The 23500-nt window shown below is 56.7% G+C and overlaps 1 protein-coding gene across 1 annotated transcript; it reads left to right on the top strand.

Moving 5' to 3' along the window:
• Positions 1–3: 3 nt before the first annotated feature.
• Positions 4–23367, top strand: TWF2 (twinfilin actin binding protein 2). The gene is given in 13 exon segments (XM_038148930.1): positions 4–43; positions 9371–9448; positions 13239–13417; positions 14691–14786; positions 15529–15637; positions 17750–17768; positions 19499–19595; positions 19597–19671; positions 20144–20200; positions 20907–21032; positions 21119–21269; positions 21671–21792; positions 21951–23367. Coding segments are annotated over 13 exon segments (1302 nt in total). The 5' UTR covers positions 4–18; the 3' UTR covers positions 22119–23367.
• Positions 23368–23500: the final 133 nt, after the last annotated feature.

A 23500-nucleotide genomic window follows, 5' to 3' on the forward strand; every position in this document is an offset into this window, starting at 1 on the left:
GCGGAGCCGAGCGGAGCCATGACTCACCAGACCGGCATCCACGGTGAGCGGCGCCCGCCGAGCGCTCGCGTCCCCCCGGCCCGGCCCGGGGGCTGCCCCCGCCGCTCGGCCCCCGCCCCGGGCCGGGCTGCCCCGTGCGCCCCCCGCCATCCGCACCCCCGCGGCCGCGCCCCGCGCATCCCCGGCCCCGCCGCGGCGGACTGCGGGCGGTGTCGCGACAGCGGCGGCGATGGGGGCGATACGATGAAGCTTCCCGAAAGAGCCGGCGGGTTTCCTGCGGTTGGCGGGGGAGGGGGACACTGAGTCAGGCTCGAGCGTTTGGGTGCCGGGAGGAGGTGCGGGAGGGGTTCGGCCCCGGGGTGCCGCCGGTGCGGGGCTCTCCCGCATCCTTTGTCTGGGCTGGCGCTCAGCACCCGCCGCGACGTGCTCGGACAGATGTGTCACGCTCGTCTGCCCGGCCGCAGCCCCGGCCGCCGCTCCCTTGCCCGCGGGGATGCTCGGCCCCAGCTGCTCCCCGGCCCGGGGGAGCTGCGGAGAGCCCGAGTGAATTCCTGCTTCCCGATTCCTCCGCCCGCTCCCCACAGGACCCAGCCAGCACCCCGACACGACGGCTGTCTGCATTTCTGAGTGTGCTTGGTGCATGACTGACTGTGTGTCCTCACGGTATTTCCCTCCTGCCCCTCGCCTTGCCAGCTCAATTAGCAATATTAATCGGGAGTAGAGGTGCTGCATAATTTATGTAACCGAATCAATATGCGAGCAGGGATGTGAGAGCAGCTGCCCCCGGAGCCCTGCTCTGTGCGGTCGGGTGTGAATCCAGCCCGCAGCGTGTCCCGGGAGGGAGCTGGGACATTGGCCTCGCAGCTCCCTATGGCCAGCACCTTTGTGCTGGGGTGGGAATTTGTGTCCGCTGGTCCTTCGTGGCAGGAGCATCCTTGTTCCTTCAGCGTGGTCGAGAACATCCTTCCCCTCCAGTTGCTTCTGGAGGGGCTGTGGCTGAGAAGTGGCCAGCGATGATGCTTAGATGTTTCTCCTGTTCAGGTGGAGCTGGTGGTTGTTCATGGCATTTGGGTTCAGATTCATTGTTTCTGGCTTAATCTGAGATCCTGAAGCACATGCTCTAATTAAATCTTTCTTGCTTTGTAAAAATACAACAGTAATTTAAGAAGTTAAAAATCATCAGGATGGAGCCCTGCACCCACGTGAGCTCTGGGTGTGCTGGCCCTGCTCTGCAGAGTTGTCCATGGGTTTGGGCAGGCAGGGCCTCTTGCACCGTGTGCCCCCGGAGGCTGCTGCCTGTTGCTCTCTGGCCATGCCCGGCTGCTCCTGTGCTGCTGCTGCTGTCCTTCCGGGCACCTGCAGCTGCCAGGGAGGGAGATGTGCCAGCCTGGCTCTCTCTGAGAGCACTGACCTTCGCTGACCTTGGTTGCCCACTGCTTGGCAAGCTGTGCCCAGTGCTGGGAGTCACCGCTGCCCGAAGGACGTGACGTGCCCTGTCAGCGGGAAAGGGGAAGGGACTCGACTTCCCCCGAGGAGCTGCAGCGGTGCAGGGTGGGGATGGACCTGATGAATCTGCAGATTCCTGGGCTGGGGGTGCTGTAAAATCCTCCCTGTGGTTATGGAAAATAGCTCGTGCCGAGTGGTCTCGCTGTTACGGCATCTTGGACATCTCTGGGCTCTCTCTCCGTGCCCTGTTGCGCCGTCTCTCTTCCGGGAAGCTGCTGTTTCCTCTCTGAATGCAAATCTGCCCCTCCAACACCTGTGCTGCACAACTGGGGTGCCCCAGGCTTTAAGGGAAGCCCCCCCGAGGTGGGTTTGGGATATTTCAGTCTGCCTCACCCCGTCACGGTGATTGAATTATTCTGTTTGCTCAGCAAAGAGCAGATTCCATATCGAATGAGGAACAGCCATCCCACTGCTACTTTCATCTTCTCTGCTGAGGCACTGAGGTCTCTTGTTTGCTCAGAGGAGGAATTATTCAATTCTTCCTGCTTTCTGGGGCCTTGTTATCTTTGTGTGCACCCAGTGTTTTCTGTTTCCCATTTCTCCCATATTTTCCCCATTCCCATTTCTCCCATATTTTCAGGAAGGCTCCTAGGGGAGTTATGATCAGGTTCTGCAGCTGGCTTAGGGGAGGTTGCAGACAAGCTGGTGAGGGATTTTGCTTGACATGATGCTAGATCTGTGTGAGTCAGGGTGACGTGGTGGTGGGGAACCCCAGAGGAGCCCCTGTGGGAGACACTCCCACGTCATCCCAGCTTTTGGGGAGAAACAGGTGGAGGGGAAGCTCTGGCAGTGAGAGCTGGGGGCGTCAGGGAGTGCAATCAGGTCTGAGCCTTTCATGCAGGGGCAAGAGGCTAATTATTATTTTTTTAGGAATCTCAGGCAGCTCTCTTGAAGGTGCTGGCAAGAAAACCAGGCTGCCATGGAGACTGCCAGGCTGGGGAGGCGGTTGGAAGCTCTCAAAGGGTGCTGTGGGTTTCCTGGGGCTGGAAACCTGCTTTTTAGCTATAGCTGGGAGGATCCATTGAGTGTTTTTGCAGTCCCTATTTTGCTCTGAGTGGCATTAGATTGGAACAGCATTTGCTGCCTGAGCTTAGAACCTTGGGAAGGCGATGCTGAACCGGGGCTTTGATGCTGGTGGGAGGTCATCTGCTTTCAGTTGCTTCTGGGATCTCTTTCAAGACCACTGGGTGGAGAGAAAAAGTCTCTTAGAAGGTATTTTTTTCATCTAGAAAGTAGAGAAATAAAATGCATTTTGTTTCTTCAACCCAAAAATAGAGTTTGGTACCTGCTCTTTCTGGGGGAGGTGATGAGATCCGGGGATAGAGGAGGATCTTTGCTCCCATCCACAGCTGAGCTGCCACTTTGCCCCAGGATCTTGCTTTGGGAATGCATCTAGTAGGAGTGGATGTTTGCTTCAGGAGGAGCACAACCATGGTGCACATGGGCAGGAATGCTGTCAGATGGGTAAAAAAAGAGCCTAAGGTGGGACCCAGGAGCTGCTGGGTCTGCAGAAGTCTTAGTGGAAAGCAGGCAGCTTGCTGTCTCTCTAGTGAGAAGAAGGAAGGACCTTCTCTGCCCATCCAGCACATCACTAGCTCTCTCCTCTGGCTGTGCTGGGAGGCAGCACTGGCTCCTGAGGCAGCTGGATGCACGAATTTGGGGGGCAGCTTTGGAATGCTGGAGGCACCCCCTAAGCAGAGACATGTCACAAGGTGCCATCTGCGAAGGAGGAAGAGGAGATGGGAATGGCTGGTTCATGGCCCCTTTTATCCTTGGGGAACAGAGGGCACTGGGCTGCTGCAAGGATATTTTTGAGGAGCCAGACCCAGTCTCTTTTCTGGGGCCACCTTGGAGGTTGATGCCAGGCTGGGTGCACTGGGGGGTGTGGCCCATATCCAAGTGGTGGGCACGTCAGGATAGCCAGAGCAGAGAAGACCAGATAAATGAGATGTCAAACGCCTTGAAGTGAAGCAGTGCTGGGATAGAGGAAATCCTTTGGAAAGCGTGCGGTGAGAGATTAAATGCAGTGAGATCGTGGCCAGGGGCTGTCCCTGGGTGCCTGTCCCCTCCAGTGCACAGACCAGTGCTCTGCTGGTGGCTTCGGTGGGCAGGGAAAAGGAGCAGCAGCCAGCAGCTTCTGCAGGCAGGGACAGACCGTGAGTGCTGCACCACACTCTGCCCCAGGATCCAGCTGATGCTGCCTGCAGGGTGAGTGCTGCCTACCCTGAGCAAGGGAAGGGACGAGTAACTCCGATCCAAGGTGGCAAAGTGCAGACCAGACAGGTCTTGGGCACATGTGGAAAATCAGGTGTTGAGAAGCAAATGTCTGGTGTCAGGCAGGTGGCTGAAAGTCTCTGGGCAGGATTTGCACTAAGGACCAGGAGCTGTCCATGTGAAATCCTGCAGGAATGCAGTCTAGCCCCCCCAGAAAATTGGGAGAAAAGCTTTGCTTGTCTCCTCTTTTGCTCTCTTTCCCCCCTGCCCCACTCCCTTCTTTCTATTTTCTTCTGACATCTGTAGCTTTTTCCTCAGAAAAGACTCCCTGCGAGGACATATTTATTTTTTCCATGGTGAGAAATAAAATCCTCTTACTGCTTAAACTGGCCAACCGTGTCCATGGGCAGAAAAGCTCTCTGCAGCAAGTTGAGCAGGCACTGCATAAAGGAGTTACACTGGGATAGACTGAAAAGAAGGAATTTTAGCAGCAGCAAAAGCTATTTTGTGCCTGTTGCAGTTGTATCCTTTCCCGGCTGCCCAGACCAGGAGCTGGGCAGGGACAGTGTGGGTAATGCAGGTATAACCATGTTTTATTCATCTTGACTTCTGTCTGGCCAAGCATCCCTGGAACTTGGACAAGCTTTCCCTGGGTTTGTGGCTGGATTTTTGGCTGAGTTTCCCCGTTGCATCCCAGGCACGCTGTGCCCCGGACAGTGAAAGGGAAGCAGCCACTTGCAGTCGCATCGAGTTGAAGATGATGTCCAGGCAATGAAAGATTGATGGCCCGAGGCTCGGGTTTCCCGCGGGAGGGCAGGGTGGCTCGGTGTGCTGGGAGAGGCATCTGTTTCAGGGAGCATGTATTATTGATCTGGGAGCTGGGCGCTGCCCGGGGGCCGCGGGGAAGGGTCAAGCCAGCAAAAACTTGTTGCTGCCCCAACAAGCGGGCGAGAGGCTGGAGGAGGGGACGCGGGGGGAGACGCCGTGGCTGTCGCCTCCATCCCCGTCCCGCGGTGCTTCCCCGGGGATGCGCGGGCGGCTCCGCCGGCACCCCGGCATCCCCGGGGACAGAGTGGCTGTTGCTGTGGTTACGGTGTCATCGCTGCCGCTCTGCCCCCCGGGCTCCTCGCAGCCCGGCTCTGCTCAGAGCAGTTCGCTGGGGCTGTAGGCAGCAGAGAAAGGCTCGGGCTGGGGCCAGCGTTCGGCAGGGTGGTACCCGCAGGCACCATCGTTCAGCGGCTTCAACAAGAGCCGTGCTCCAAGCCCGGCTCTGAAGTGTCCTGGGGACTGATCCGAACGGGCACAGGGCAGGCTGATCCCAGCACAGGGCAGTCCTCCGGCTGCCAGCAGCGTGTCCGTCAGGAGGTGCAGGGATCTGCCTGCCCTGCTGCTGCCCGAGCCGGGCCAGTTCAGGCTCTGCTCTGCACCTCTTGGTCAGTGCTGCCGGAGGACAGGCGCTGTCCTGCCCTCCTCCCACCAGCTCCAGTTCTCCTCTGGCACTTTGCCTGCAGGGTCGGGGCCACCTGAATGCCGCTGCTGGCCAGCCATCACCTCCCTGCCACACGCTGAGCTGCCCAGCCTGGGTGTCCCAGTGGCATCAGCTGGCTCTGCTCAGCCCTCCATCCCAAACGGGTGGAGGTGCCGCTGGGCTGGGAGGCTGTGTGGGACAAGGGGACCTGGGACATGCTGTTATCAGGCTTCTAAATGCAGGCTGTTGGTGAGCAGGGGACAGCTCATCTGCAGCCTACAAACAGGTGGGAGAGGGAGGTGCTGCAGGACTCAGTGGCTGAAGGCAGTTTTGGACTGGGGTGTGTGTGCCCACCGGGTCTGCCATGAAGGTCGGCAGCAGGGCTCCCTTGGAGAAAGGCCAGAAGGTTCCTCAGATGCCACTGGGCTCTCACTGCCTCAAAGCAGCAACATCCTGAGGAGCCATATCCATTTTTCAGGGCAGAGACAGAGAGACAGGGTGTCCTTCCCAGGGTTTGGGCACCCTCATCATGAGTTTTCCCAAACACCATGGTGGGTCTTGATGTTCCTGGCTGGAAAACCAGTACAAACTATTTGTGATTTTTCTTCTCTTCCCTGGGCTGACCAGCTGCAGCTCCTGCACGCTGTGCCCTCTGACACAGGTGCTGTCTGTGCTGTGCCTGGCTCCTTGCACGATGCTGGGTGTGCTGTTCGTGCTGTGCCTGCAGCCTTGTCAGCACCAGATAACATGGTCACGCTCTTGTTCGTGCCTTCACAATGACCGTGCCTGCAGCAGAGTGAAGTGACTAACCTGGACTTGGCTTGTCACACCCACCTCTCTCCTCTGGAGCTGCTGGACCCTGCCCTGTCTGGTCCTTTCTCCAGTTATGGTACTTTGCTTCCTATTGAGTTTCATCCTATTTCTTTTTTCCCCAGCCCATTTCTCCAGTCTCCTGAGAGAACGCTGAATTTTTCTCCAGTGCACACTTGCATCTCCTCTAGCTTCCCACCTTACAGCTGCAGGAAGCACTACTGCAGCTGCCAGAAGTGTTCATGGAAGTGTGGATAAAGCTGCACCCACCGCAGGTGCCCAGGACACCTTGCTCGATCCCACCTCTGATACCTCCCTGAGTGAGTTACCCATGCAGTTTCGTGTCTGTGCCATGCAGGTTCACCACCCCCACGTTCCCAAGCTGGCATCTGACACTTGGACACACTTAGAAGCTGAGCTGAGACCCCTGAAGCCCACAGGTCTGTGGCTCTGCTGGAGGAAGCATGAGGGATCTCATGCATCTTGGCCTCAGCAGATCCACACTGGCTGTAGCCCAGCTTGGATTTGTTTCTGGATTATTAGTTCCAGAATTTTCCAGGAACCCATGTCTAGAGGGTGAGTTGGATGTGTGGGTCCCTTTCAGTCCTCTGCCCTGTTGCTCCTCCCTCTCCCTTGGTCTCTATGGTTTCCTCACACATGGGTTTTTCAGCTCTTGAGTTGTATCCTGGAGACTTCCTGGCAGGGGATGCCTTGAGGCACCATCTCCAGGGTGAGGTCTCCTCCAGCTCTTCCTCCAGAGCTGACTGTGGACTTCTCTATTAATATTTCAGGCACGCAAGCCATCTCGTCAAGTCTGCTGTGCCAATTAAGTTGTAATCATGCCCTAATGAAGCAGTGCTGAGCTCGTGCTCAAACCTTCCCTGGTTTATTCCTCTCCCTCGTCATTGGCTCTTGGCTCTGCCTTGTGAGAGGCAGAAGGGGACATTGGAGACACTCTGGTGTTTTTATGTAAATGAAAATTGCTTAAAAAATCAGAATTAAATCTTGCAAGCCCCCTCTGAGGTTATTTTGAAAGTTTGGCTGCTGTCTCCTCTGGAAATAGTCTCCCTCCTTGGAAGACCTTGTGGTATTTCCTGTGGTGCTCTTGATTCTCTGGCAGCATCCAGGCTTTTCCTCACCCCCTTCAACCCCTCGGTACCTACACAGGCCCCAGTGCTTGGCTGTCACTTGTCAGCCACTCAACTGCCAATCATCCTGGCTGTCGATCTTCAGAGCATTTCCAAGAGGGCTACAGGGTTGCATTTGCCAAACTCCTGATTTTCCACCTGCCTTTGGGTTCTGGGAAGGATGGGGTCACACTGGAGGGATTTGCAAGCAGGTTAGTGCTGCAGAGCTTTCCTATTTCTTCCCTGAAGTTGATGCTGTAGAAACTTCCAAGAGGGATGTTATTCTCTCACAGTTTTGCAGTGTAATAGGAATTGGTGAAACTTGATGCTTATGAAGAGTTTTGTCTCCTGCATGAGGTTTCCTGAGTGTATAAATGTCTTTTTTTCTTCCTCTTCTGCCTTGTGTGTGTGCAATAACCACAGATGCTGCCAGAAGGAAACAGCCACTCTCGACAGGGAAAGGGGCTAAAAATATCAGAATATCCTTGGTTGGGCACAGCAGGAGCAGGCTGAGCTCCCAGCTGGCACTGGGAGAGGGTGAAGGTCTGCTCTGGGAACTGGGAGAGCTACATGCCCTGATGCTGTGGGAGGGAGCATGCTTCTGTTGGGATTACCCCAGCAGACCTTCTGTTTGTCCCCTGAAATGCCATTAAGGAGTGACATGCTTTTGCTGGGGTGTCTGTGTGCCCATTCCTGCAGGCTCCTGTCAGGATGGCATCTCTGGGTTTGTACGGGAGCTGCTGCCTGCAGGGAGCCAGCCTGGGAGCTGTTCCCGGTGTGTGCCTGTCCTCTCCGTGGGAGGAGAAGCCAGCAGCCCTCTGCTCGGGGCAGCCTGTGAGCTGCTGGAGCAGATGAATGGCAGAGGTGTCACTTGTGGGGGACAGGCAGGCGTTTCCTGGGAGCTCCCCAGTGATTCCTCTTCCCTCGGGGCTGGGGGAGTTTTGGCAGTGCCCCAGCCCAGGGTCTGCCTCCAGGGGACCGAGGGCAGCGCTCAGTGACAGTCGGTGGCTGCCCGTGTCCCTTGAGCAGTGCTGGTGACATCGAGGGGCTGTGCCAAGGGTGGCACCCAGTGCTGGAGGGACTGCAGGGAATGGCTGTGGCCCTCGTAGGGATGGCTTCCTCTGCCACGTGCCTTGGCTGGGGATGCTCTCGGGCTCCAGGTTCCTCCCTGCTGCTGGCACAGCAAAGCGCCGGCAGTGCAGGGGCTGCTGAGGGACATTCCAAGCACGGGTCCTGGTGTGGGCTAAGGGATGTCTGCCCAGGTCTCTGATCTTTGCAACACCAGTTTCTCGAGTATTTCCAACAAGCACAGCAGCTTTTGAAGTCACAGGAGCCCCTTCGCTGCATGGCTGCATCCAGGAAAGGGCTTGGCTTGCTTCAGGGGGAGCCAGGCCAGGAGATGATCCTTGTTGGGGGGTTGGCCCCTGGGAGCCACATCTCCTGGGCTTTGCCTTCACACGGAGCGTGTCCCGGGAGGCACGGGGAGCTCTGGGCCAGTGAGGCTTCCAGGGTGGGCAGAGGAAGCCTCCAGTGCTGCCTGGGGGCTGCTCCTTCACTATCCAGTGCCTCCAGCTGCCTCCTGGTCGGATGCTGAGGATTGGTTGCCATTGCCTGGTGCTCAGGGAGCAGGATGAGGAGGAATGCTCCCCAAAACACTTCCCAAAAGCCTTCTGCAATCCAAGCCCTGCCAGCTTCAGAGCAAAACCCTGGGGCTGTTGCCTTTCCCTTCCCCACGGGCTCAGCTTCAAACCAGCATCTCCAGTTTGGAGCCGTGCTGGCTCCCAGCCGCTCGGGAGCAGCATCCTGCCGTGTGTCACAGGCCCAGGGCACCACAGCCTGTCAGGACATCCTCCAGCCACCCCACTGTGCCAGCCCTGCCGCTCTGTAAAGCGAATCAGCTTGTCACTTGAGCTCTCCCTGCCTGCACTGGCCAAGCCATCGTCTAAATTTGGGTGATTATGTTCACCCAGGCCAAGTATCAGGTTCTCTGGATCACATGTGCTCCCAGCTGCTATTTAACTCTGACGCCTCAGGGAGACGCAGCGCTTCTCCCCCAGCTTTTTGGGTTTTGCCTTATTCTTATTTTTTATTATAATTTTTTTGGCACCAGAGATTTAATTAATTTTTTTTTTTTAAGTTTTAAATTTCTATCCTGCCAAGTTGGTCCCCTTTCTGGTCAGTCACTGAGCAACCCAGCACCTGCTTTGATTGCTAAATCTGATCACGATGTTTTTGGTTCTTTCAGCCACCACAGAATTAAGGGACTTTTTTGCCAAAGCCCGGAATGGTTCAGTTCGGCTCATCAAGGTCGTCATTGAGGACGGTAAGTCCCATTTTGAAGTGCTTTGATTTACACTCTGTCTGTTCTCTGTTTCCTCTCCTCCTTTCTTCTTCACCACTGCGGTGCCAGCTTGTGTTCTTGTAAACCTCAAGGAAAATGCTGCTGGGGCTTCTGGGCACGTGGCAACCCAGACCTGAAATACAAGCCCAAACTTTGGCTGTGCTGGTGAGCAGCTCTTGGAGCCCCAGGCCAGCTCCAGTGGGGAGCAGTGACTTTGCCAGCAGAGCAATACCAGCCTGGGAAAGGTGCTGCTCTGTGGGGGCTTTTGCTGCTGCTCTGTCATATTTTATGATGGGATCCCTGTGGCAGGCTGCTGAAGGGACCCTGGGCGCTCTGTTGGGGGTGATGCACAGGCATCTTCTTCTTCCTGGGAGGTGTCATCCCACAAGGCAAGGAGATGCTGGGGCAGGGGGGTGCTCCGTGGCTCAAGGCCCAGCAGTGGATCCTGTGAGGAATGCCACACTCTGAGACCCATCCCATCCCATCCCACGGGCTGCCCCTAGCCCGGGATTCAGCCTGGCACCAGCCTTGCCCGTGTTTGTCCCGTGGAATGGGTCCTTCGGGTGGCCTCTGCATCTGTCAAGCAAGTGAGCAGAGCTGAGCACTGATTGAGTGTCCCAGCGGGCGGGGAGCTGCCCTGGTGTAGGTTTTCCATCACCTCAGCCTCATACAATTGCATATGAATGACTTGTTTCTCGCGGCAGCAGCAGGGACATTACTGCCCTGCCAAGCTGCTGTCACCACCTCCCCTGGGTTGGGCCGGCAGTGCAAACAGCGAGGTGGATGTGGTTGTAAAGAGCCTGTGGTCATAAGGAACCCACCTGACCTTTGGAGAGGCTACAACGTCCTGTTCAGAAGAGCAGCATGACTGGAAATGCACGGGACACATCCGTGGAACTGCAGCAGGGCTCAGCAGTGTTGGCTTTGTCCTTGGCAAGGTCCCCACTGTTGGGGGATGAAACATCCACATTGTTTCTTTGGAGTGTCTTTGACAACAATTTTGCATTCTCAGCTTCTTTTGCTTTTCAAAAGTGGAAATCAGGTTTGTGTTAGGATAAGCCATGCGTGTCCCTAAGCCTGGACTTGGGATGCTTAGGGCTTGTTCTGCTGGTTTTGGGTTGTGGCTGCTGATGCCAGCGAGGGAGACTTTTTATCACCAGTGGAAAACATTTCCCACCATCTCTGCTGTGGCTGAAAGGGATTTGTTAATCTGTGCATTGCCAGCAGCGGGGCCACCACTCTGCTGTCACACAGGGGACATCAGCCTGCTGGTACCCAGCAGAGAAGCACCCTTGGGCACTAAGAGTGGCGGGGCAGATGTCACAGCCAGACAGAGAAATGCTCACCCTGGAGGGGAGGTGTACAGAGCTGCCTGGGGAGGACGTGCCAGCTGCCCTGCCTGGACAGGGGATGTGGAAGAGGAGCCTCCCTCTCTGCTGGATGGCTTGCAGCACCTTTTGCCCTATGGAGAATTTGTCTTGGGGCATTTTGGAGCAGGCAACAGTGAGCAGAAGGAGACTAAGACGGTGCAAGGAGCCTTATGGCAGGTGCTCTGTGTCTGGGCATCTCCAAGGCTGAGTGGCCCTTTGGGAGCAATTTGAGAGGTCGTTTTTCCTTTGGAGAGCTACTGGGAAGAGCTGAGATTGGATGGAGGAGGGAGTAGGGGAGCAGGGTGTGCACCAAGACTCAGCACCAGTTTCCTGGTGTGAGAGCAGCTTGTGCTCCAGCATGTTTTCAGATGATGCTCTGCTCCTCACTGCCAGCAGGATTTGGGACAGGATTGGCTTTGTGGACTTCCCTGTTGGATGCATTTCTTTACTCACAGGTGATGGTGATGGTGTGCACTGAGTTTTGCAGACTGGCACTCAGCAGAGCTGCGGGCAGGGCTGCCTGGTAGAGGCATTTCAGAGCAATTGAAGGGGGGTGCTGGGGGCACCTCGAGGGCCAGAAACTCTCCCAGCTCTGCTTTTCCAGCAGCAGCTCCTGGGACAAACAGAGCCTGACACAGCCAGTGCTGTATAACTCTGCTGAAGGGCGTCTGCTCTGAGTTTCCCCTTTCTGACACTTCCCAAGGAAGAAAATTGGTCCCTGAATGGATTGAGCAGAACTGCAAAGAGCTCGGGGGAGAGCTGCAGGCGGGCAGCTCGCAGCAGCACGGCCGGGGTCCGGCTGAGTCACAGCCCGGGAATAGCCTGGGGTGACTCAGCGCTGACGGCTTTGTGCGTGAGGTGTTGGTTTGTTTTGCAGACAGAGATACCCTCGAGCTGCCAGTGGGTTTGGCCCTGCGAAATCCCTGCAGTTTCTTCTTTGTGATGCATAAATCCATTCGCGGAGCTTTGTGTTTATTTTAGGAGTACACTGAGGTTTTTTTGCTTCCCTTTCTCCAAGCAGGTAGTTTTGCAAAAGGTAAAGTATTTCAAGCACCTTGTTCTCTGCTGTCCTTGTTACTGAACCAGCAACTTGTGCCACCCATGCACAAGTAGCTGGATTGAGTAGTGGTGGCAGATGCCAGGGCAGTGCTGGGCAGGGGAGGGCTACGCTGCTCTCACAGGGGATGTCCTGCCTGGGTGGGAAGAAGGGGTGAGTAATTCCTCCCAAACCCTTCATTCCTCAGCTGTTTTCCTTAAAAGCTTTCCTGCCATGAGATCTGGAGCTGCTGAGCTGAATGGGTCGGGAGGGAGAGGGTTGTGCCCCAGCCGAGGGAGTGCCTGGCTCCCAGTGGGCAGCGGGGCTGTGAGCAGAGGTCCTGGCAGGGCATGTGCCTGGCCAAGCATGCCCTCAAGTGCTAATTGCCCAAAGCCCCAAAATATTTTGCTTTGGCACCCCCAGAATTTCCTACATCTTCTTCTGAGTCCTGTGATCTCCCCCCAGACCTTTCTGCAGCTACAAATGGAGTAAAAATACAGGCTGTTTTCCAGCAATCTATGTTAGTATCCTTGGCACCCCCACTTTTCCACACAGCCATCCCAAAGCTTGACTTGACCCTTGCCAGGGTGTGGATTCATGTCTGTAGGATTCCTGCACCAGTGTTTAAGTCCCAGCTGGGCAGTGCCCAGGTCACAGGGCTCCCAGTCCCACTGCCACTTGTGTAGCAGCTGGAAACAATGCCCTGAGGTGTGTGTGAAATGCACAGCTTGCTTCCAGAGGCTGAGGCTCTCCTGGCACCATGGTCCGCCTCCAGGCTGGGGACTGTGGGACATCCCTGCTGCCCACAAACCCGGGCTTTGGGTGTCAGCTCTGATTTTGACCCCTGTGAGGTTACAGGGAATCCAATGAGAGCAGCTTTGGCTCATCATCCTGGATTTTGCTGAGACCATTACTCTTCTCAGCCCCCAAAATGTTGGTGTTCTCTGTGTCCCTGGTGAGGTGTTCTAGTGACCCTAGGGCTTGTCCAGGTGGGATGGGGAGGTCTTGTGTTCCCCTGTGAGCGAGGAGGGATGGGTGGGGACTGCAGAGCTGGAGGGAGCAGAATGGAAGGAAGCCACAGGTGGTCACCAGAGAGGAGACTTTGCTGATGAGAAACACAGGAGGGAAAGAGATGGTTGTCAGGAGGCTGGCAGAAAACCAGCCCTCCACAGCAGCCGCAGCCCCATGGTCTCTCCTGGTTGGAATGTACAGTCCTGCATGTGACTTGAGGTCATGATTTTTTCTTCTGCAGTGCAGCATCACTGTTGGTGGTGGAGCTGCAATGAGCCCTTAGTGAGCCGCCCCCTGGTCCTGCGAGATGAGCATTGCTTTGTCTAACACCACCTTTCCTGTCTTCTCCTTGCAGAACAGCTCGTGCTGGGAGCCCACAAAGAGCTGTCCCGGCGTTGGGACACCGACTATGACACTTTGGTGCTGCCCTTGCTGGACGAGCAGCAGCCCTGCTACGTCCTGTACCGCCTGGACAGCCAGAACGCCCAGGGCTACGAGTGGCTCTTCATCTCCTGGTCCCCCGACAGCTCCCCGGTGAGCTCCGGGCCCTGGCACCCACCTGGGGACAGGGACGTGCGGGGACAGGCAGGGGGAGGAGGTGCTGGCCAAGGGGACTTTGCCCTGGGGCTGAGGAGGAGCATTCACACCCTCCGTGGTTGAGAAATGGAGACTGCTGTGGGGATGGGGAAATTTTTAAGACACAAAGAGATACACTGGGACTGTGTCTGTCCTATTTCAGTGCTAGTGAGGAGATGGAGGAGCTGGGATGTAGAGCGGGCAGTAGTGTGACCATGAGGCCAGGATGGAGACATCCCATTGTGGCTCTGGCCATTGCAGGGAGGAGCTGGCACTGGCCCTGATTTGCCTCCAGCCTGGCCCTGCTCTGTTGAGGCTGATGCAGAGTGGCTGCCAGCCCTTCTCCTGGCCTTGCTCCAAAATCAGCTGGTGGAGAGTGACACAAAAGGGCTGGTTGGATGGGAAGCAGGTTTAGAGGATGTCAGTGGTGCAGCTTGGAAAATGCCATCTTGCTGAGCACATCAGCTGAAATTTACTGATGTGTTAACATACGTGCTTGTCTTCTATATTCATATTTGTGTCTATATATATGTATATATGTGTGTGTACATATATATATATATATATTCCTATGTATTTATTTGTTATATATTTATTGTGGTCTATAAGCTAGATAGATTTACTGCCACATTAATACATGCAGTGGTCACACATATAAAAATATGTATACGAGTGATATATATGTCATTTTATATGCATGTGCATATTTGTGCATGTGTACATGTACGTATACGCGTGTATATATAATATATTTTTTTAATATGTATATCTTTCAACAAGCCACAGAGGCTCTTACTGCAGAAGCTCAGTGTGCCCAGGAGCACTTGCCAAAGCTCTTCCCTGCATTTTGCAGAATGATGCAATAGAAGTGCCAAGGGTAAAAGTCACTTTTAAGTGGGTCTGTGGCATTTGTGCCTCCTTTAACCCAAGTGCTGGTGGGAAATGGTGCTCTGGAGCTCAGGGACTGGAAAGCAAAGCATGGAATAAACTGTTGGATTGTGGGCAGCTCTTGGCAAGGCTGCAGCCCCAGAAATAGTGCTGGTGGGTTTTCCTAGCTGATCCCTACCTAGGGATGCTGCCATTAAGAACCAGACTGAGCCAGAAACTCGGTGGGTGCTGCCAGGAGAGGCTGAGGTATGTGGAGCCTGTGGTGGGGTGGTGGCTGTGAGCCCTGGGCCCCCCTCTGGTCCCGGTGCCCCTGTGTGACAGCAGTGCCCCCCTGTCCTGGCAGGTCCGGCTGAAGATGCTGTACGCTGCCACCAGAGCCACTGTGAAGAAGGAGTTTGGCGGGGGGCACATAAAGGACGAGATGTTTGGCACAGTGAAGGTACCGTGGTGGCTCCTGGGCAGCCTTGGGGTCTGACCCTGAGCTTCAGAGCCTGCCCAGAGCTCAGTGTGAGGGTGGTGGGTGTGGGATGCTGGAGTTTGGTGAGGGAACAGCAGGGTGTTGGTCCTCCGCGCTGCTCCCTGCGTGGCCAGTGCTGCTTTCTCCTGCCTGCACTGTGGTCTGTGATAGAGAGTGTGGGAGAGGTGGGAGGGAGGCTGTGACACGTGGATCTTTACGCTGAATGGCAGAAGAGCCAGGTGGTGGCAGTGTCACTCCAGCAGCCAGAGCTGCCTCCACACCGGGCTTAGCCACTGCCTTGCATGGAGGTTTCTCCTCCTCTTCCATGGGCAGAGGGAGCTGCACAACCAGGACATCAGTCCTGCTGGGGCCTCTGGTACTGGTGGAAGCCAGGGAACATTCCTGCTCTTCTCCAAGGTCCCTCTGCTGCTCCTGGGCTATGGGCTCTGCCTTTCCCTCTCACTTCCATGCTCATAAGCTTCATGAAACAGCCAGAGGAGCCCACTGCCACAGGCATGGGTGACTGGGGAGGAGCAGGGGGGTCAGAACAGACACATCGAGTGTGGGATTTGCATGGAGGAATCCGAGAGCCTTCGGGTTGGTCCTCCTGGTCTGGAGGGACCCCGAGACTCTCTGGGTTGCTCAGACTCAGCTCTAGGCTGGGGGTGCACCCAGCCCTGCAGCCCTGACCACCTGTGACACCTGCCCTGTGCTCTGTCTGCAGGAGGACGTGTCCCTGAGTGGTTACCAGAAGCACGTGTCCTCCTGCTCTGCCCCTGCCCCGCTGACCGCCGCCGAGCAGGAGCTCCAGCAGATCCGCATCAACGAGGTGGGTGTGCTGCAGGGCTGGGGTGCTGCAGGGCTGGGGTGCTGCAGGGCTGGGTGTGCAGCTGGGATGGTGTGCTGCAGGGCTGGGGTGCTGCAGGGCTGGTGTGCAGCTGGGCTGGGTGTGCAGCTGGGCTGGTGTGCAGCTGGGCTGGGGTGCAGCTGGGATGGTGTTCAGCTGGGATGGTGTGCTGCAGGGCTGGGTGTGCAGCTGGGATGGTGTTCAGCTGGGCTGGTGTGCAGCAGGGCTGGTGTGCAGCTGGGATGGTGTGCTGCAGGGCTGGGGTGCAGCTGGGATGGTGTGCTGCAGGGGTGGATATCCAGCAGGGCTGGGGTGCAGCTGGGATGGTGTGCAGCTGGGCTGGTGTGCAGCTGGGATGATGTGCAGCAGGGCTGGGTGTCTGACAGCCCTGGGAGAGGAGCCTGAGGCCCTCTGGGCACAAAGGGATGGAGGATGCAGGGAGTGAGCACTCAGCTAAAAGGAATGGCTCATTTTTACTGCTCTCTGGCATTTAAACCATTCCTGCCCTTCTCAAGGTGGATGAGCACCCTCACAGTCAAACTGGTAGCATAAAGAGGAATTTACACTCCTCTTTTTTTCCCCCTTGCTTGGACATGAGCTCAGGACTGTGTTTTGCTGACGGTGAGAAGATGGTTTGGGGCTGAAAGCAGGTCTCTAACGTGTGGGTATTGGAGCTAAAGCAGAGCTGAGTTTCAGATAGGGAAGGCAGGAAGAATTCAGGCTTATCTTTGGACTGCAGCAGCATCCTCTCCCATACACTTCCTTTATCTCTATAAATACGAGGGATGCTGTCCCAAGAAATACAGATCTTAGCCTGTATTTGGGGACTTACATGCTGGAAAGGATGTGGAAATGGTAGGGTAGGGCTGGGGACATAGAAGGCTGTGTCACCATTGTTCCCTGCTGGCCTTTCACAGCCTCTGTGGTGCTGTGACACGCTGAGGCAGAGAAGGGGTGTGCTCACTGTTGGGGAGACCACTTGGAAGCAGTATTTTGTTTTGGGATGGGGAAATTTCCCTTAGAAAGCTTTCCTCTCTAGAGGAGCATCCCTGTCCTCTGCCTGTGCTGGGCTGTGGCTCTCATGGGTGGATCAGGACCTGTGTGGGAGATGTGAAGCCAATCAGGCTCATGGCATTAATTGATAGCACAGGTGAGGCAGGAAGTTTCTACCTGTCAAAGCAGGTCTGGGGGTGATTTCCACCTGCCAAGGCAGCTCTAGAGGTGGCAAAGTTGAGGGACATTTGGGAGATGCCACCGAGGAGGGGTCTCCAGCAGGTGGGTCTTAGGGGAGTTATCCCAGCTCCCAGCCTGGAGGGCCTGGGCAGAATTTGTTCTGGAGGATCCAAGGAGATGCCCATGTTTGGAGAAGAGAGGGATGCTGATGGTGACTGTGGGGTTTGTTTGGCACCTTGGAATGTCTGAACTTGATGATTCTTGAGGGTCCCTTTTGACTCTGCTGATTCTGTGATCTGCCATCACCTTGTCTGGCCTGTGCTGCAGGGTTGAGTAGTTTTGGGGGGCTTTTGGGTGTGTCTTACAGGGCTGTATGGCCCAGGTAAGTGGTGCTTGTGATGCCCATTGATCTGCCTCATTCTCCTTCCCTCCCACGCTTGCCTTTGTGAGATGCAGCTCCTGGATAGAAGTGCTGCTGCTGTCTGGTTTGTTGGGGGTTATTTTAAGGGTACATGGTCCCCTGTGTCAGCCTGGGCCACAGGGAGGAGTCACTGACATTAAGAAAGAGATGAAGATGGATATATTTTTGCCTGTGGATTTAAAGGTGGGGAGCAGCCAAGCGCTGGGCGTGCTGAGGGGTCTCTGTGTTGGTGTCACAGCTTGGTACAGTGATGCTTCCAGCCTTGTTCATTGCCTGCAGCTTGCAGGGTCCCTTGTGCACAGGCTCTGGGGCCTGGGGTGTGCTTGCATGTGACTGTTGAGTTTGGGGGAGCAGATCCCGTGTGTGGGAACGAGTGGTGAGGGCCAGCACTGGCCTGGGAATCAGCCCTGGGGCAAACGCTGACCTCAGCACTTCTGCCAGGCCCCTGCAGGCTCCAGGGCCCCGCGCATCCCCTTGTGTTCAACCGATCCATTGGGATTTCAGAAATGGCACAGGGGACATGGTTTCTTTAAAAGCCACCAGCCCACGAGGGCTTTGCTGTGCCCCTGGCCTGGCGCTGCTGCTGGGCCCCGCTCCCTCCCCTCTCACTCTCGACTCACAGCTTTCCAAGGCGCTGGCCAGACTTGCAGCCTTCACATGGCCGTGCTTCTGGTCAGGCAGAAGCTGCCTGGGGTCCTGCCCAGCCACCTGAGTGTGGAGAGGGGATGGGATGAGAAGGGCAGGATAGCCCAAAGGGGCAGCTGAGGGCTGCAGGGCCAGCAGAGTGCCTTTGACACTGAGCAAGGCAGGACTCGGGCTTGCACATCCCCCAGGGAGCCGCCCAGCCTCTGGCAAAGCAGGCTCTAGGCTGGGCTGTGAGGACTGGGTGGGCAGAGGTGATGTCACGAGTTAACCCCCTTTTGGATAGCTGGGTGGGAGCCCATGGAAATTGGCCACCTGCCATGTATCTCTATATATTTTTAATAGCTGGGAAGTGCCAGCTTCACTGAGCTGATAGTTGTCAGCAGACCGTGGGCTAAGAACCAGCTTTGAATTTGGCATTGAGCTCAACACCCACGACCGGGGAGCCTTTGTGGAAGTGTCGCAGTTCAGAAACATGGGTGGAGGGGGAGCTGGGCATATCCCATTGGCAGGCCCCTGGGGCACAGGAGGGCAGCCTTGGAGCTGGGGGAGGAGGTAGGAGAATTGAGAAGAAACAAAGGTGGGGGTGCCACTGCAGTGTGTAAGGGGGTGTCCTTCACAGCTGCCCCGCAGTGCTGGTGCTGCTTCACCAGAACCCTCCCTTGAGGACTTTGCCATAAGACAGAGAAATGCTCCTCAGGCAGGCTCAGCACCACACCAGGGAGGAGGAAAGAGGAGGAGAAAATATCACCTAAAAAAAAGGAGATAAAATAACCTCCCAGGCAAGCCTGCTGCTGGCAAGGTTGGGAGGCTGGGATGCAGCACATGCTCAGCTGTCCCATGCACTGCCCCCAGGCTGTGCCCTGGGGAGTGCTCAGGCAGCCAGTTTTTAATGTTTCTGAAAAGGGAAGGAGTAGAAAATGCAGAGGTATATGGGGGAGTTGATGTTGCTGGGACAAATTTCCATCTCCTGGTGTTTTTGGACTTCAGTGTGCTTTGTGTCAGAGCTGAGGTCTCTACAGTCCTACTGTAACTCTCCTGGTCTTTCTGCATTTATGGGAGAGAAAGCTGGGGTTCTGGAGGTGTTGGCAGTGGTGATGTCCTTGTGCTGCACCTCTGCACAGGGTGGGACCAGGTGAACCTGTGTGTGTCCTGAATCCCTGGGTGTTTGCCCTCAGGCCCTCGCTGGTGCCAGGGCACCCTGGGGGATGGCAGGACAGCAGAGCTGGAGGTCAGCTGGACCTCATGCCCACCTGAGAATCATTTCCCTTTCCTGAGAGCTGCACATCAACACCCTGCTCATCCTCCAGGATCCTTGGCATGGATAGAGGCCTGGGCATTTTTTTTTCCCTCACAAACCTTCCATATATGCTCCTCAGTGGAGGATAGCCCAAAAGTAATTGCTGCAAGTGCTGGAACTCCTCCAGACCCTGGACTGGGGCCACCCTGACTGGAGGAGATGGGGCAGGGATGGGCTCTGCACAGGGATGTTGCTGGAGCCCTGCACGCCCAGGCTCGGGGCTGCCCAGCCTCTCCCTCCCGCTCCTCCCCACCACTGGCATCTCCTGGGTTGATTTTTGCTGCTCTCCCTGCCCACATCGCTGGGATCAGCCTTCCCTGTGCTCCAGCAGAGGTGGTGCAGCTCCCTCCTCCGGGCACGTCCGTGTGTCCCTCCCCTTCTGCTGTCACACGAGTCCCCCTCCCTGTGCTGGGTGCCATTGACAGTGTGTCTCCTCTTCCCACGCTCGCAGGATTCCTGCTCCCAAGGCTCGAGCACTGAGATGGTAGGCTGCTCTGCTCGCTTGGTGCCGGGTTTCTCCTCCTCCTGGCAGTGTTTTCCTGCATGCTCTGCTCTGGGCATCTGGCTCCATCATCTCCCCAGGGCGTGGGTGCTCCTGGGGCTGCTGTAACAAAGGGCAGCCGTAAGGAGACCTGCCTTGGTGCTGCCCAGTGCTTTTGAGATGTCAGCTCCAACTCTTGTGTTTCTCTTGGCATGCCTTGACTTCTCTTCCTTTTCTTCTCTTCCTTTTCTCTATCAGGGGGAGGGAAATGAAGAAAAAAAAAAAACAAAAAACAAACCAACAAGGTTGGACTCTATCCAAAAATCCCCAAAACCAATCCCAGAGGAAAGGGAGCCACGCTCGCTGCAGAGTACCTGGGATAGTGTTGCTGGAGTGTTTCCCTGGGAGGGGGTCTTGAGGTGGGAGGGGCTCCTCTGCCATGGGGGTGACCCCATCTCCCTGTATTCTGTGGCAGATGGTGGGGGGCTGTTGCTGCTGCCCATCGCTGGTAGAGTACCCCGAGCCTGAGGAGGTATGGTGTGCCCGCCGCGTCCGCCCTTCTCCCCAGGCCCCACCAGGGACCCTGCTGTGCCTGCATGGAGGCACCTGGAGCCATCTGATGTCTCTGCAATCTCTTTCTCTCCCCTCTTTGAAGCGGGGTTTGGTCTCCTGGACTAGGGGGTTTGCTGGGGGATATGGCTGGCAGCCTCTGCCTTGTAGGGGTTGTAGGGGAAACAGCGGCTGGGATCTTTCTGAGCTGTGGATCTCCAATCCCCAGCTCCGGCGTTGGAGGGAATGTCTGTCTGCTGCAGTTAAACCCACTGAGGAGGGTGGGGTGCCCAGCTGAGGGCTGTGGTTCCAGGGCTTCCCCTGTCACCCGCAGGTTGCAGTTGGAGATGATCGGAGAGGACGTGTGCCAGTGCTGGTCACAGCATCCCTGCCAGGGAGTCGCTGGGAAACGTTGGTTTTGAGCTGGTGTTTGCTGAGAGTGAGGCAGGAGGTGTGGGGGTGCATGGCTGGGGCCGGGTGATGTCCTGCAGAGGTGGGATGGTGACAAGCACCACCATCCTGAGCCTGGCTGACTCTCGGTGGTTTAACACCATGATCCCTGTGGGACAGGTGTCAGACACCTCCTTGGATGAGAAGCCTTTAGCTGCAGAACCAGCTGGTTTTCCTGTTCCTCCCTTCCCCACCCTTTGCCACTGTGCCCTGACGCTCGAGGTGGTCTCCATCCCCAGGTGAAGACGGAGATCAGCGTGGAGAGCAAGCACCAGACGCTGCAGGGCCTGGCCTTCCCCCTGCAGCTGGATGCCCAGCAAGCCATCCAGGCTCTCAAGCAGAAGAAAATCAACTACATCCAGCTGGTAGGTCCCTCACATGGCTTTTCCACTCCCCACATCCTGCTGCTGTCTCTCACTCCCATCTGCTCCCTGTCCCCTCTGTCCATCAGAAGCTGGATCTGGAGCGGGAGACCATCGACCTGGTGCACACGAGCCCCACGGAGATCACTGACCTGCCCAAGAGGATCCCCCAGGACTCTGCTCGCTACCATTTCTTCCTGTACAAGCACTCACACGAGGGAGATTACCTGGAGTCCGTTGGTGAGAGCCTCGGCCCTCGGAAAGGCCACTTTGAGCCTGTGCCAATCCCTGTTTTCCCTGGACCATTGGTTGCATGGGGAGCAGGCAGGGATGGGGACAGGGATGGTGCATCAGGGAGCCTCGAGTCAGTTCCCTCCCACGGTGGGTGCTGCAAACCCTTCGGTGCCATGTGCAGGGCAGGTCTCTGGGTGCTGCCCCAGAGCGCTTGGTGGTGGCGCTTTGGTTTCCTCCGGTGTTGCAGGAGCAACAGGGGAGATTTGGGTGATGGAGGGATGGCTCACCCTCTCGCTGGATGTTATCTGGGACTCTGGGCTGGAAGAGCCACGAGCGGGGTGGGATGCAGCCGGTGCTCCCTGGCCATGGGCCCGGGCAGTGCCTCAAGCCCTGCTCTGTTTTTGCAGTCTTTATCTACTCCATGCCTGGGTACAAGTGCAGCATCAAGGAGCGCATGCTCTACTCCAGCTGCAAGAGCCGGTTGCTGGACACTGTGGAGCAGGAGTTCTGCTTGGAGATAGCCAAGAAGGTGAGAGCGAGCCCCCCCAGAGGTGATGGAGCTGGGCACTGCCAAGGGGCTGTGCTGCAGCCTTGGCCCAGCCCCTCTGATGGGCTTGGGGGGAGCTGGGTGCCCCAAAGGTGGGTGTCAGCTCCCGAGGGAGCCGCTAAGCCCCCGTTTCCCGGCAGATCGAGATCGACGACGGGGCCGAGCTGACGGCGGAGTTCCTGTACGAGGAGGTGCACCCCAAGCAGCACGCCTTCAAGCAGGCCTTCGCCAAGCCCAAGGGGCCCGTGGGCAAGCGGGGACAGAAGCGGCTGATCAAGGGCCCGGGCGAGAACGGCGAGGACAGTTAGATCCCGCGGGCGGCGCTGAACGGACACCATCCCTGCGGCGCTTCCCGCCTTCCTCTCCGCTGACCTGGGGATCTTTCCCTCCATCTCAGCCGTTTTTTGGTTTTTTTACCTTTTTTTTTTTTTCCTGTTTCATTCCTTTTTTTAAACATCTGGATGGCTTGTTGCACCTGGGGGCAGAGCGGTGGGGAGGGTTCGGGGTGGTCGCTGGTTCTTTTCCTCGTGTCCTTGCGCGAGCCCCGGGGCTGCGGCGGGAGGACGGGAGCAGCAGAGCCGTGTCCCCAGCCTTGCTCCTGTCCCCCTCAGGGTCACAGCCGCTGCTCTCGGTGTCCCCTGGGTGACTGAAGGACACACTCACCTGAAAGCTGCTCTATGCAAAGGGAAGGGGGTTGGGGATTCCTGTTTGAGAAGAGAAAATGCTTCTTTCCCTGCCCCCCCAGCCTCCAGAGTTTGCTCCCCTGTCCCACTCTTGGTGTGCACGGCCCCTCTGCCCCAGGCTGGAGCGATCCCGCACCCCCCCAGGGTGTGGGCAGGACCCCCTGTGGGGTGGGCTTTGCTTCCTGTGGGATGGGAGTTTCTCCCTGCAGAGAGCCAGGCATCGGGAGGTGCAAGCTCCCCACTGAGTCCTGAGCTCAGCCTGGACCTGGAGAAAGGTGACTCTGCCTTTGGGTGATGTTTGCATCTCCTTTTTGAACTGCTCCAGTAAGGTTTTCCCCCTCAGAAGAAGCTGTTACAGCCCTGACTTAGCCCTATCCCTGTTTAAGATGGGAGCTGAGGGGTTCCCGAGCCCTGGTCCCCCATCTCCATTCCCCAGCCCCCAGCATTACCTTACCCCCAGGTTCTCAGCTGGGTCTCTGGGCTGGGGCAGCCCCATGTCTCAATAATCACATGGGCTACTCCAAATACCTGTGTGGAGGAGCATGGCAGCCCCTGTGTGCCCCTGGGGATGTCCCCAGCCACCAAGGGCCATCGTCAGCTCCACGGTCCGAGCTTGGCACTGTGATTTGGGCTGCACTGGGGGCCTGGGGGGAGAGCACCTTGCTGCTGGGTACCAGTGAGGGCTCAAGAGCCACCTGCCTCCCTGAGAGGATGGAAAAGGAGTCAGTGAAACCTGCCCTCTGCTTTCCAGCTGTGGCAGTGAACGTCTAGATGTTGCCTCGGCCTTGGCGGAGTCAGGGGGTTGAAGCTGGGAGGAGCAGAGCACACTGTACTGAACGCTGTATTTTCTAAAGAATAAAGTATTTTTAAAACAGTCTGATGCTCTTTGGAGATCCCCTGGGCTCCCCATGTTTGGGCATTTAGCAGCTGTGAGCTCTGGAGCTGCAAAGCAAATTGCTTGGACGTCATGAGCCAGAAGCCAGCAACTCTCACAGCCCACCTGCCCT

Source organism: Motacilla alba, chromosome 12 (genome assembly GCF_015832195.1).
Source record: "Motacilla alba alba isolate MOTALB_02 chromosome 12, Motacilla_alba_V1.0_pri, whole genome shotgun sequence".
In the NCBI taxonomy this organism is placed as follows: Eukaryota; Metazoa; Chordata; class Aves; order Passeriformes; family Motacillidae; genus Motacilla; species Motacilla alba.